The sequence below is a fragment of the Protomyctophum parallelum genome (assembly GCF_964188405.1).
Source record: "Protomyctophum parallelum genome assembly, chromosome: 17".
Classification (NCBI taxonomy): domain Eukaryota; kingdom Metazoa; phylum Chordata; class Actinopteri; order Myctophiformes; family Myctophidae; genus Protomyctophum; species Protomyctophum parallelum.
Window position 1 is genome coordinate 19,575,016 of NC_139719.1, and position 12,500 is coordinate 19,587,515.

Sequence of the window (12,500 nt, forward strand, 5' to 3'; positions counted from 1 at the left end):
CAGCTCCCTGACGCTCCCAGAGGAGAACCACAGCTCCCTGACGCTCCCAGAGGGACAACCACAGCTCCCTGACGCTCCCAGAGGACAACCACAGCTCCCTGACGCTCCCAGAGGACAACCACAGCTCCCTGACGCTCCCAGAGGACAACCACAGCTCCCTGACGCTTCCAGGGGACAACCAGAGCCAGATGATTTCGGATGAGAACCAGAGCCAGACTGTCCTTCTTCCAGAGGAGAAGCAGACAGTTCTCCTCCTCCTAGGGCACAACCAGGAGCATTCGGTTCCCTCAGAGCAGAACCAGCAGCATTCGGTTCCCTCAGAGCAGAACCAGCAGCATTCGGTTCCCTCAGAGGAGAACCAGGAGCATTCGGTTCCCTCAGAGGAGAACCAGCAGCATTTGGTTCCCTCAGAGGAGAACCAGCAGCATTCAGTTCCCTCAGAGGAGAACCAGCAGCATTTGGTTCCCTCAGAGGAGAACCAGCAGCATTCGGTTCCCTCAGAGCAGAACCAGGGGCATGAGAACGTTCCCAACCCAGAGGAGGAGGAGGAGGAGGAAGAGGAGGAGGCCAAAGGTCAAGGGTCAGATCCTGACCCGCAGTGGGTGGAGGAGCGCTTCCGCATCGACAGGAAGAAGCTGGAGTTCATGTTGTACGGTGAGTGACCTTTGACCCTGACCCTAACCACTAAAGAACTCTTTATTTTAAATACCATCCTAAACCCTTTATCCTAAAGGTAGTGTAAGACTGTAAGTGATATTTTTTGGTTAAAACAAAAAGTATTTAGTTAAAAGGCATTAACTATATCACTATATTGTGATAGTAATCATTGCTATAGAGTGTTTGTTCAGTAACAGGGGCTCTCCCTGTCTCTCCAGCTCTTTAATAAAAGAAAAATACATTGTCAGGTAGGCAGCCAATCAGGAGAGGGTAGCTATCACAATATAGAGGTTTTTAAGCCGCGGCTCAGTGACATCATGTTGTAGTTTTAGTAAAAACAGAGAGATGTGTCTGGGTGAGCGGTGAGTCTCTTATCTCCGCAACTCAGTGACGTCATGTTGTAGTTTTAGTAAAAACAGAGAGATGTGTCTGGGTGAGTGGTGAGGCGCTTACTACCGCGGCTCAATGACGTCATGTTGTAGTTTTAGTAAAAACAGAGAGATGTGTCTGGGTGAGTGGTGAGTCTCTTATCACTGCAGCTCAGTGACGTCATGTTGTAGTTTTAGTAAAAACAGAGAGATGTGTCTGGGTGAGTGGTGAGTCTCTTATCACTGCAGCTCAGTGACGTCATGTTGTAGTTTTAGTAAATACAGAGAGATGTGTCTGGGTGAGTGGTGAGTCTCTTATCACTGCAGCTCAGTGACGTCATGTTGTAGTTTTAGTAAAAACAGAGAGATGTGTCTGGGTGAGCGGTGAGGCGCTTACCACCCACTCAGTGACGTCATGTTATAGTTTTCGTTGTTCACCTGATCACCTAAAACTGGCCTTAACCCTAAAACCACCTGCTCATTATGCTATAGGGTGGGATTGCTCGGGGTAGAGGACACAGTAGCCTACAGTAAAAGTTAACTGTGTGTGCATGTGTGTGCGTGTGTGCGTGTGTGCGTGTGTGTGTGTGTGTGTGTGTGTGTGTGTGTGTGTGTGTGTGTGTGTGTGTGTGTGTGTGCGTGTGTGTGTGTGTGTGTGTGTGTGTGTGTGTGTTTGTGTGTATACTTAGCAGCACTTAGCATTTAAGTCATAGGGTGTTACTTTAGTTTAGTGTCATTGCTATGGGGTTTCCAGTAAAAAGGACGTGTTTCTTTGCGTCAGTGAAATACCATCCCCCCCCCCCCTCTCTCTCTCTCTCTCTCTCTCTCTCTCTCTCTCTCTCTCTCTCTCTCTCCGCCCCTCACAATTCTCCTCTCATTCTTCACTCCCAGCCAGCGTAACCCGTAGTGATACCCCCCCCCCCCCCCCCCCCCCAAAGAAAGACCTCGGACCCCATAAATATCACCATGGAAACACTAACAGCTTTTAAAAATATATTTACATTCCTGGCATCCACCCTTCTGTCTGTCTACATGTAACTGTTAAATATTGTTACTTTGCATAAATCAACAATGTAGTCATTTATCAGATGATCTATCCTGAATTGATTGATTGATTGATTGAATACTTTATGAGCAGTTTGCAAAAACAAACACAAGCACGCAACATATCACACTCCTCACACATACATACATTATACATACATTATACATACACACACACATGCACGCATGCACGCACGCACGCACGCACGCACGCACGCACGCACGCACGCACGCACGCACGCATGCACGCACGCACACACACACACACACACACACCACACATACGTCACACACACACACACACACACACACACACACACACACACACACACACAGTCACACCACATACTGTACCCACAGAAGAGTGACAGCTACTACAAATACAATGCTAAACTAAATACAGCACTATGGCTTGTTTCCATTGAGGTCCTGAGTATTCAATTCATAGAAAATGTAGTAACTTACAGCGGCTTACAGTACACAAGGTAACACACATAGAATACAGAGAAACAGTGTAGTGTGTCAGTAAAGTAGGATCATAGAATGCAGAGACAGTGTAGTGTCTCAATAAACTATAGGATCATAGAATGCAGAGACAGTGTAGTGTCTCAATAAACTATAGGATCATAGAATGCAGAGAGACAGTGTAGTGTCTCAGTAAACTATATGATCACATAATGCAGAGAGACAGTGTATGTCTCAGTAAACTATATGATCACATAATGCAGAGAGACAGTGTAGTGTCTCAGTAAACTATAGGATCACATAATGCAGAGAGACAGTGTAGTGTCTCAGTAAACTATAGGATCACATAATGCAGAGAGACAGTGTAGTGTCTCAGTAAACTATATGATCACATAATGCAGAGAGACAGTGTAGTGTCTCAGTAAACTATATGATCACATAATGCAGAGAGACAGTGTATTGTCTCAGTAAACTATAGGATCACAGAATGCAGAGAGACAGTGTATTGTCTCAGTAAACTATAGGATCACAGAATGCAGAGAGACAGTGTATTGTCTCAGTAAACTATAGGATCACAGAATGCAGAGAGACAGTGTAGTGTCTCAGTAAACTATAGGATCATAGAATGCACTTGCCCCAGCCTCCATGACCTTACAGGTGTAGGAAAAGGCTAAACGTATGTAATTTAATTTATTTTTGAATTTTATGAGATGTATAAGTTAGTAAATGAGAAAAGGAGGTTGCGCATCAGCAATGGCTTTCAGTGGAGTGCCAAACCCAAATCAAGTATACATCAAAAAATAGGAATTAGAAATTCCAAAAAGGTAGCACATCCAAAACGTAAACAAGCAGGGGACAAGGTACTCACATTTCCATTTCTTTATTGGCACACACCAAAAAGGAACGCTGACGCGTTTCGGCTATGCAGCCTTCATCAGAGCATTTTTGGAAATTTTTATTCCTATTTTTTGATGTATAAGTTAGTATTTGTAATTTGATGTAGCCGTAGCATATAGCACTCTATAATGTATACTCATAGCTTCACTGCACAGATAATCTACTGTTAGACTGATGATAGGTTCTTGGTTTACTTACTGTATTCTTGATGACTATTTCTATGTATTTGATGTATTGATTACCTTGTGTTGTTCTTGCTTACTGTAAGTTGCTCAATTAAGAGTGTCTGCTAAATGCCTGAATTGTAAATTGTGTGCGTGCGTGTGCGTGTGTGTGTGTGTGCGTGTGTGTGTGTGACTGTGTGTGTGTATTTCAGCTCCAAAAGACGGAGATGTGTTGACAGGAGAGGAATTCTTTACCAGAGTAAGACACACACACACACACACACACACACACACACACACACACACACACACACACACACACACACACACACACACACACACAGTCCCCAGTCCACAGGGGAATACAATACAATTACAATACAATCTGTTCTATTGTTACTCATCCTTGTAAATGCAAATTAAACTGCTTTCTCTTTCTCTCTCTCTCTCTCTCTCTCTCTCTCTCTCTCTCAGGTAATGAGTGAGACTCACACTCAGATTAAATGGCCGTCCAAGTTGAAGATTGGAGCCAAGTCAAAGAAAGGTTCCAAACTCTCTATTTCACAGTGTTGTCGCAGAAAGATGTTAAACTCTGTGTTCCACACTGCCTCTTATTGTTTCCCTTCTTCCTGTGGATTTAGTTTATATTATATTCCCACAAATACATATTTAGTCAGCCTGTCTGTCTGTCTGTCTGTCCGTCCGTCCGTCCGTCCGTCCGTCCGTCCGTCCGTCCGTCCGTCAGTCAGTCAGTCATGTTATGTGAATAACAGAGTTGAATTTTGCATCAGCTCCCTCACAGTCTAGTGAATATCAGTATTTTCTCATCAGATCCTCATGTGAAGGTGGAAGGAAAGAGACGAGATGTTCTGGAAGCTAAAAAGAAAATTCTACAAGTTCTAGAAACCAAGGTAACGTGTGTGTGTGTGTGTGTGTGTGTGTGTGTGTGTGTGTGTGTGTGTGTGTGTGTGTGTGTGTGTGTTTGATCATGGTCATGCCTATGTCATGTGATCACCGAGCGAGCTTAGGCGAGCGAGCCGCTGGGCTGAACTTGCGAAGTTAGTTAGTTAGTTAGTGGTTAGTTTCTTCACAGACATATCTAAAGGATAGGCCATCTTGCTACAATGAACTTTGACCTGCTCAAACAGAAATACTCTTAACTTGCTGTAATCGTGATGGATTTACAAACGGGTTTGTTAATTACAAAATGGTATTAACGTGGCTATGATTCAGGCTATGATAAGCAGGCCTATGCAGTATCATCTGACGCTTATAACAAACCAAACCATTTGAAAATCGGTTATGGTTATTTAAAAAGTACATGCCCCATAGACACAATGTTATGAGTGGGCGAGCTACCTGTAGCAAGATGGTCTATTAGGTATTACAAGGTGTGTGTTTATATGTGTGTATTTCTCCATGTGTGTCTATTAGGCGTGTGTTTAAATGTGTGTATTTCTCCATGTGTGTCTATTAGGCGTGTGTTTAAATGTGTGTATTTCTCCATGTGTGTCTATTAGGTCAACAAGGTGACATTAAAGGTGGACGTACCGCACACGGAACACAGTCATGTGATCGGTAAAGGAGGCGGGAACATCAAGAGGGTGATGGAGGTCACTTCCTGTCACGTCCACTTCCCTGATTCTAACAGACACCAAGAGAAGGGGCGGAGCAACCAGGTCACCTTTAACCTTGTATTATATTTCTTTTTTTCCCCTAATTTTTATCCCACAATTTTTGTAACCCATTTTTCACCCCTGTGTCAATCATCTAATGTGATCCTGGGCTCTACACACCCTCCACCAACCTGGTCCCCATATATGGGGGACATGGGGAGAGCAACGGACTTGAACTCATGCTTCCTTCATGCCTGAGTGTCCAAGTTGCTCCTTTACACCTGACAGGGGGGAGTTTCCCTGATTGGACGTAGCGCGTGGAAGGAACACGTTATTCCAACCAGTTATATATAGTATATTTCTATGTATATCAGGTCATAGCAGGGCCAGTAGAAGTACTGTAATAATAAGTATATTAATAGTATATTTCTATGTATATCAGGTTTCCATAGCAGGGCCAGTGGAAGGCGTGGAAGCAGCCAGAAGGAAGATCCGGGTGAGATGAATATTTATATAATCATGGAGAATAATTCATTATAATATTTGTAATATTTCCTATATACAGGTTTAATGTTTGTTTTTAGTTCAATGTTTGTTTTAAAAACGCCATTGACAATGAAGGAAAAATGTACGTCATCTTGTCCCCAACACAAACATTAAATGCCATTAACAAGAGAATGCAATGTTTGTTTTGACACCGTTTGTTTTACATCGCCATTACATCACCTAATCATAGCAACATGAGTTAGACTTCAGAGATTAATTAATTCTAATATTAAGCCACCAAAATGCGGAATTCCCATATAGCAGCAAATGAATGAAAGGAAAGGTACTATGTTTACCCAGGGTAACTGGACTAAGCTCAAGAACTTGTTTACAGCCAGGCCCTGCTCATAGAACATTTCATGGTAGGGGTTCAATGCCTTGTCCAAGGGCACTTCAGCGGTGGTAATTTTAACATGCCGGTCCGGGGATACGAACTAGCGACCTTCCGATATCAAGACCGCTCCGCAAACCGTTCGGCCACCGCTGCCCCAAATGCCCTAAGCCTAACTTCTATAGCAGCAGATGAATGCCCCAAGCCTAACTTCTATAGCAGTAAACATTCAAACACCCTCCATAACAGAGCAGCTCCAGTATATAAGTGAAGCTAGACGAGTCTTCTGGCTCGCCGAAGACGTTTACCTAAATGTACTTGTACCGCTCCTAGTATTAATGTTGATAGACTTGATATAGTATAGTATTGTATAGTATCGTATGTCTCTGTGTATGTCTTGATGAATTGAATACACACACAGTAGGACCACAATGGAAACAAGTTCTGCAGGGCTTTTTGTGTTTTTCATTTGAGCATTACTGTTAATAAAGTTGAAATTGTACCACCGTACATTTTGCAAGCTGTTAATAAAGTATTCAATGAAGGAAGCAGCAAATGAGTACATATTGAGTACTTTAATTATACCGGTACTTTTCTCACCTGTTGTATAGATGCATTAGTACATATTGAGTACTTTAAGTATACCGGTACTTTTCCTCACCTGTTGCAGGAGCTGCAGCCGCTGGCGTTGACCTTTGACCTCCCGGTGACCCTGGCGCCCCAGGCCCTGCCAGACGCAGCCTCTCCAGTCGTCCAGCAGGTGGCGGCAGCGCTGGGCGTCACCGTGAGCTTCAGAGCGCAGTCCCCTGCCCAGCCAGCGGGGGCGCCACACCCTCTGTACGGAGGCTGCTGTACCGTCCGCGGCCTGCAGGGCTATGCCGGCGCTGTGAAGGTTAGCGTTAGGTTTCGTTCTTGTACAGAAACCTTTATATCTTCTTCCATAATCGTATATTAAAACTTTAATATATTTTATTTAAATTAGCCTAGCCTAGACCACCAGTGGTCCTTGAGAGAGGTTCTTGAGAGACACCTGTTCCGGCTCTGGGGCTTCTCCTCTCCTCTCCTCTCCTCTCCTCTCCTCTCCTCTCCTCTCCTCTCCTCTCCTCTCCTCTCCTCTCCTCTCCTCTCCTCTCCTCTCCTCTCCTCTCCTCTCCTCTCCTCTCCTCTCCTCTCCTCTCCTCTCCTCTCCTCTCCTCTCCTCTCCTCTCCTCTCCTCTCCTCTCCTCTCCCCTCCCCTCCCCTCCCCTCCTCTCCTCTCCTCTCCTCTCCTCCACATCTTCTACTGGCTCGCCCCAGGGTTGTGTTTTATCTGCCTTTCTTTACATTCTTTATACCAACGATTGTGTTAGCCATTTCCAAAATAGATTCATCATTAAATACGCTGACGACTCGGTCATCGTCAGCCTGCTTGACAATGATGAGAACTGTCACGGGCAAGTGGTAGATGACTTTCTATCCTGGTGTGACAACGCCTTCTTGCAGCTTAATGTTTCAAAAACAAAAGAGCTATGCATAGATTTTAGACGTTCCCCACAATCCCCCCAGAAGAGTGTTGTCAACGGACAGACTGTAGATATTGTGCCCAGCTACAAGTATCTAGGCACAATTATTGATGACAAACTGAAATTCGACCTAAATACTGATGTGATGCAAAAAAAAGGTCAACAACGCCTGTACTGCCTAAGGAAATTGGCTAAGTTCAATGTCGACAAGACTCTGATGAAACTGTTTTACAGTGCCTACATCGAGTCCGTCATTTCTTTCTCCATTATCTGTTGGTATGGTAATCTCTGCATCAGAGACAAAAATTCCCTAGGGAGAATTGTAAAAGTGGCCTCAAAAATCATTGGCTCACAAATGAACGGCCTAGACCAGATCTTTAAGAAACAGGTACTTAACAAAGCCCTGTGTATCCGATCTGATGCTGCTCACCCACTATACGGAGAGTACATCCTTCTCCCATCCGGCCTTCGCTTGCGAGCCCCCTGTGCCACAAAAAACAGGCACAAACATTCCTTTGTCCCGGTCTCTATTCACACACTGAATGCTGCTGTGCGTAGATCGAGGATATAACCTTATGATGAGCACTTTTACTTTTTACTTTTTACTGTATTATCTTGTGCCTATGTCTATGCACACGCACTTTTATGACCTATCGCATAGCACTTTAAACGCCTGCACTTTAATGGTTGTGTGCACCTTTTACTCTGGTATCCGCTATGTGAACTGTTTGTTGTCTGTACTGTTTCATTCATTGTTTAATGTACTGTCTATGCTGCAACCCAATTTGCCCTTCGGGGACACTAAATAAACTTGAACCTTGAACCTTGAATCATCAGAAAGCAGTGTGCATCCTAGTGGACCTACTGCTGGGTTCAGAGGTCGGGGGTCAAGCGGGGGTCATAGTGAGCAGCCAATTGGACGTGACCTCCCAGCAACATGTGTTCCTATTGGCTGGGAACGGAGCCCACTTCCTGGGCGTGATGCACCAGACTGGAACTCAGATCATCATCCCCGACCTGACCGCCCCCCTCACCCCCCCCACACTGCTCATCCAGGGACCGCTGGAGGGGGTGTGTGCCGCCAGACAGCAGCTGATGGTAATTATTATTATTATTAATATTAATAGCGACAGAAGGTCACGCTTACTATATGAAAACGTGCATCTCCTGTCTGTGGTCAGTTCAGAAAGTGTCTACTCACTCTGGGCACGTTCGGAAATACCGCACCGGAGCGCACTCGCCTATTAGTTTGCATTGCGCAGTGCGCTATTTCCGAACGCACCCTTTGTGTCTCAGAGGAGGGCTGTGCACAGTTCAGAAAGCTGTCTACTCGCTCTGTGTCTCAGAGGAGGGCTGTGGACAGTTCAGAAAGCTGTCTACTCGCTCTGTGTCTCAGAGGAGGGCTGTGGACAGTTCAGAAAGCTGTCTACTCGCTCTGTGTCTCAGAGGAGGGCTGTGGACAGTTCAGAAAGCTGTCTACTCGCTCTGTGTCTCAGAGGAAGGCTGTGGACAGTTCAGAAAGCTGTCTACTCACTCTGTATCAGAGGAGGGCTGTGGACAGTTCAGAAACCTGTCTACTCACTCTGTATCAGAGGAAGACTGTGGACAGTTCAGAAAGCTGTCTACTCACTCTGTATCAGAGGAGGGCTGTGGACAGTTCAGAAACCTGTCTACTCACTCTGTATCAGAGGAAGGCTGTGGACAGTTCAGAAACCTGTCTACTCACTCTGTATCAGAGGAGGGCTGAGTACACGCAGGCTTTCTATCCCTGGAAAGTTAGCATGCTGCAATAGAAGCTATTGTTCTTGTATCAATATATGTGTGTGTGTGTGTGTGTGTGTGTGTGTGTGTGTGTGTGTGTGTGTGTGTGTGTGTGTGTGTGTGTGTGTGTGTGTGTGTGTGTGTGTGCGTGCGTGCGTGCGTGCGTGCGTGCGTGCGTGCGTGTGCTCATCAGGAGTGTCTTCCAGTGTGTCTGATGTTCGACATGCGTGAGGACAGACATACGGACGCCATGACACTGAGTCACATGATGCACAAACTGGGCGTGTTCATCAGCGTGAAACCTAAAGCCAAGCAGACCACCAAGGTACACGCACACACACACACGCACGCACACACACATACACACGCACGCACGCACACACACACACGCACGCACGCACGCACGCACGCACGCACGCACGCACGCACGCACGCACGCACGCACGCACGCACGCACGCACGCACGCACGCCACACACACACACACACACACACACACACACTGCCCCAGAGTGTAAATTGCTCCGCCCTCCCATCGTCACACATGGCTCCAATGTGTGTGTGTGTGTGTGTGTGTGTGTGTGTGGGCGCGCGTGCGTGCGCGTAGTCAGTAGTGATTAAAGGACTAGAGAGGAACATTCACAGCGTCTATGAGGCCAGGTGTTCGCTCCTGGGACTGAAGACGGATTCTAACGACGTTTCAATGACGACCAAGATGGCCCCCGTCGCCGACAACAGTGTGGCGCCCCCCAGTGGCCTGGCTCAGTACTGGCTGAGCATGTTGCTGAAGACACTGTCTGACCAGGGTAACTTTAATAATAATTATAATAATAATAGATTTTGTCAGCATTGTCTGTCAATATAATAAGAAAAAAAAACACGATTATCTGAATCGATTCATTATTGATTATTGATCATTTGATTAATCGGAAAAGTAATCAATAGAATAATCACTAAGAAGGTTATGTTGTTCCTGTCAATCAGGTCCTGTCCCGCCCACTGCCTCCACTCCCGAGATGCTGATTGGTTCTCACAGTCAGCTCAAACCCCGCCCCTCCCCTCCACCAGGTCTGACTCCTCCCACTGAGGTGGGGCTAAAGTATCTGACTCCTCCCACCGAGGCGGGGCTAAAGTATCTGACTCCTCCCACCGAGGCAGGGCTAAAGTATCTGACTCCTCCCACCGAGGCGGGGCTAAAGTATCTGACTCCTCCCACCGAGGCGGGGCTAAAGTATCTGACTCCTCCCACCGAGGCGGGGCTAAAGTATCTGACTCCTCCCACCGAGGCGGGGCTAAAGTATCTGACTCCTCCCACCGAGGCGGGGCTAAAGTATCTGACTCCTCCCACCGAGGCGGGGCTAAAGTATCTGACTCCTCCCACTGATGCGGGGCTAAAGATGACTGACAGCCGAACACTGGAGAAGGTTCTATGATAATTCATTTATTATAATTTATGTTAATCTATGTAAATATAACACTGAAGAAGGTTCTATGAATAGTCTCCTTTCACCAGAGCCAATCAAATGTCTCCTCTCAACAGATCCTGGAGAATGATGACCAGTCTGGCCAATCGGATGACGAGAGTCCCATGCTGATGTCATGTGAGGTGAGGGCGGGGCTTCTGGGCCGGAGGGGGAGTCTCCAGGGTCCTGACGCCCCTCGGTCTTTCAGTCAGGCGAGAAGACACTCCACAGGACAGCCTCTGTCGTACAGGTAGCATGCACGGCGCACGCACGCACACACACGCACACACGCACACACAATAACAGATCTACAAAGTCACAACGCATATCTTTCTCACAAAGATCATCATTCATTTACAAACTAAAACATAAAAAGTTGGCATTTTTTTCAAGTACAGTAGACACAATATTTCTTCCGGACATTAATTATGTGTGTGACGCGTGTGTGTGTGTGTGTCAGAGTGTTACTAGCGGACATGGAGGGAGGGAGGGCCGACAGACGGAACAGCTTGAGGAGAGAAACGACGCTGGTTCCTCAGACTGAGGTGAGTCTGTTGTAAACTAGGGTTGGGAACCGAGAACCGGAGGGAACCGGAACCAGAGGAATCGGAGGAACCACAACCGGATGAACCGGATGGACCGTGTCCAACATTGAGGAACCAGGAATGGGTTCCATCACATGTGGAACCGTTCCTGGAAGCGGTTTTATCACACAGTCACAGCTGCTATGTGGAACCAAATGGACCTGTAAGGGTTCATTTGGTTCCATTTGTACACACTCAGAGTTACAGTCCTATTTGGTTAAAGTAGACCTGTACGTGCCCGTCACAGTCGGCCACCGGCCTACTTGGGAACGATGCAACTTGGAAACCTAATGATATACGTTGTCATAGCAGATAGCACCCGTTTTAACTGTCAGCCGGTGTGCCACATGGAGATCTGTGTGCCTGTGTGTGTGTGTGTGAGGACTGCAAACTGAAAAGTGTACTTGGCAATGCATTTGGCCCACTGGCAGAGCCTGATTGGTTGAGCCTCAATTGGCTGAGGCAGAGGCTGGAAATTGCACAGGTGAAAGGAGTTGGCCTCATTAGGACCAATGGCAGAGCCTGGCCCAGGTGAAAGGAGTTGGCCTCATTAGGCCCACTGGTAGAGCGGCTAGAGCCTGTGACCAGAGCCTTTTGTGGTGGTTCTGGAGAACCGTGGGTCCGACCGTCTCGATACATGGCACTGCACTCCCTGTGGGGGTGTGGAACGCGTGTGTCGAATGTGAAGTCGGTGGGTCAAATGGCTCTCAAGTTCTCCAGCATGCACGCACGCACTCACGCAGAGACATGGCACATTTATAGTAGGATAGAACCAGGCCCATTTGGTTCCATTTGTACACGCTATTGGCCTGATGGCTCTGCAAGGCTTACTTACTTACCTTGCAGACATCACCTCAGACCTCGGTACATTTAGTAAACTTCAGATGGTGCTGTGCTGCGTTGTCATACTTGTCACAGCAGCTTCCAACACGTAGCGAGACGTGCCTATACCCAAAAAAAACAGACATACAAGCTATCAACGCGCTGCGTCATGGCTGTTGACAGCTTGTAGATCTGTTCTTTTGGGCACATAGAGGCACGGCGGACACAGCAGCGCAAATTGAACCCGACGTTTACAGTTTACAGTGATTTCCGATTGCTGT

The 12,500-nt window shown here is 46.6% G+C and overlaps 1 protein-coding gene across 1 annotated transcript in view; it reads left to right on the forward strand.

The window, feature by feature from the left end:
• bicc2 (bicaudal C homolog 2) overlaps positions 1-12,500 on the forward strand; it is a gene marked incomplete at both ends in the record, with an annotated part of 23,246 nt that overhangs the window by 7,409 nt on the left and 3,337 nt on the right. Inside the window, 14 exons of the mRNA XM_083787503.1 lie at positions 1-32; positions 82-654; positions 3,808-3,854; positions 4,070-4,139; positions 4,427-4,506; positions 5,116-5,274; positions 5,654-5,707; positions 6,759-6,980; positions 8,428-8,688; positions 9,545-9,676; positions 9,958-10,156; positions 10,335-10,774; positions 10,891-11,063; positions 11,274-11,358. The exon at positions 1-32 is cut by the window's left edge and continues 160 nt beyond it. Of these exons, the coding sequence (XP_083643629.1) occupies positions 1-32; positions 82-654; positions 3,808-3,854; positions 4,070-4,139; positions 4,427-4,506; positions 5,116-5,274; positions 5,654-5,707; positions 6,759-6,980; positions 8,428-8,688; positions 9,545-9,676; positions 9,958-10,156; positions 10,335-10,774; positions 10,891-11,063; positions 11,274-11,358 (2,527 nt within the window). The remainder of the gene's footprint in view (positions 33-81; positions 655-3,807; positions 3,855-4,069; positions 4,140-4,426; positions 4,507-5,115; positions 5,275-5,653; positions 5,708-6,758; positions 6,981-8,427; positions 8,689-9,544; positions 9,677-9,957; positions 10,157-10,334; positions 10,775-10,890; positions 11,064-11,273; positions 11,359-12,500) is intronic.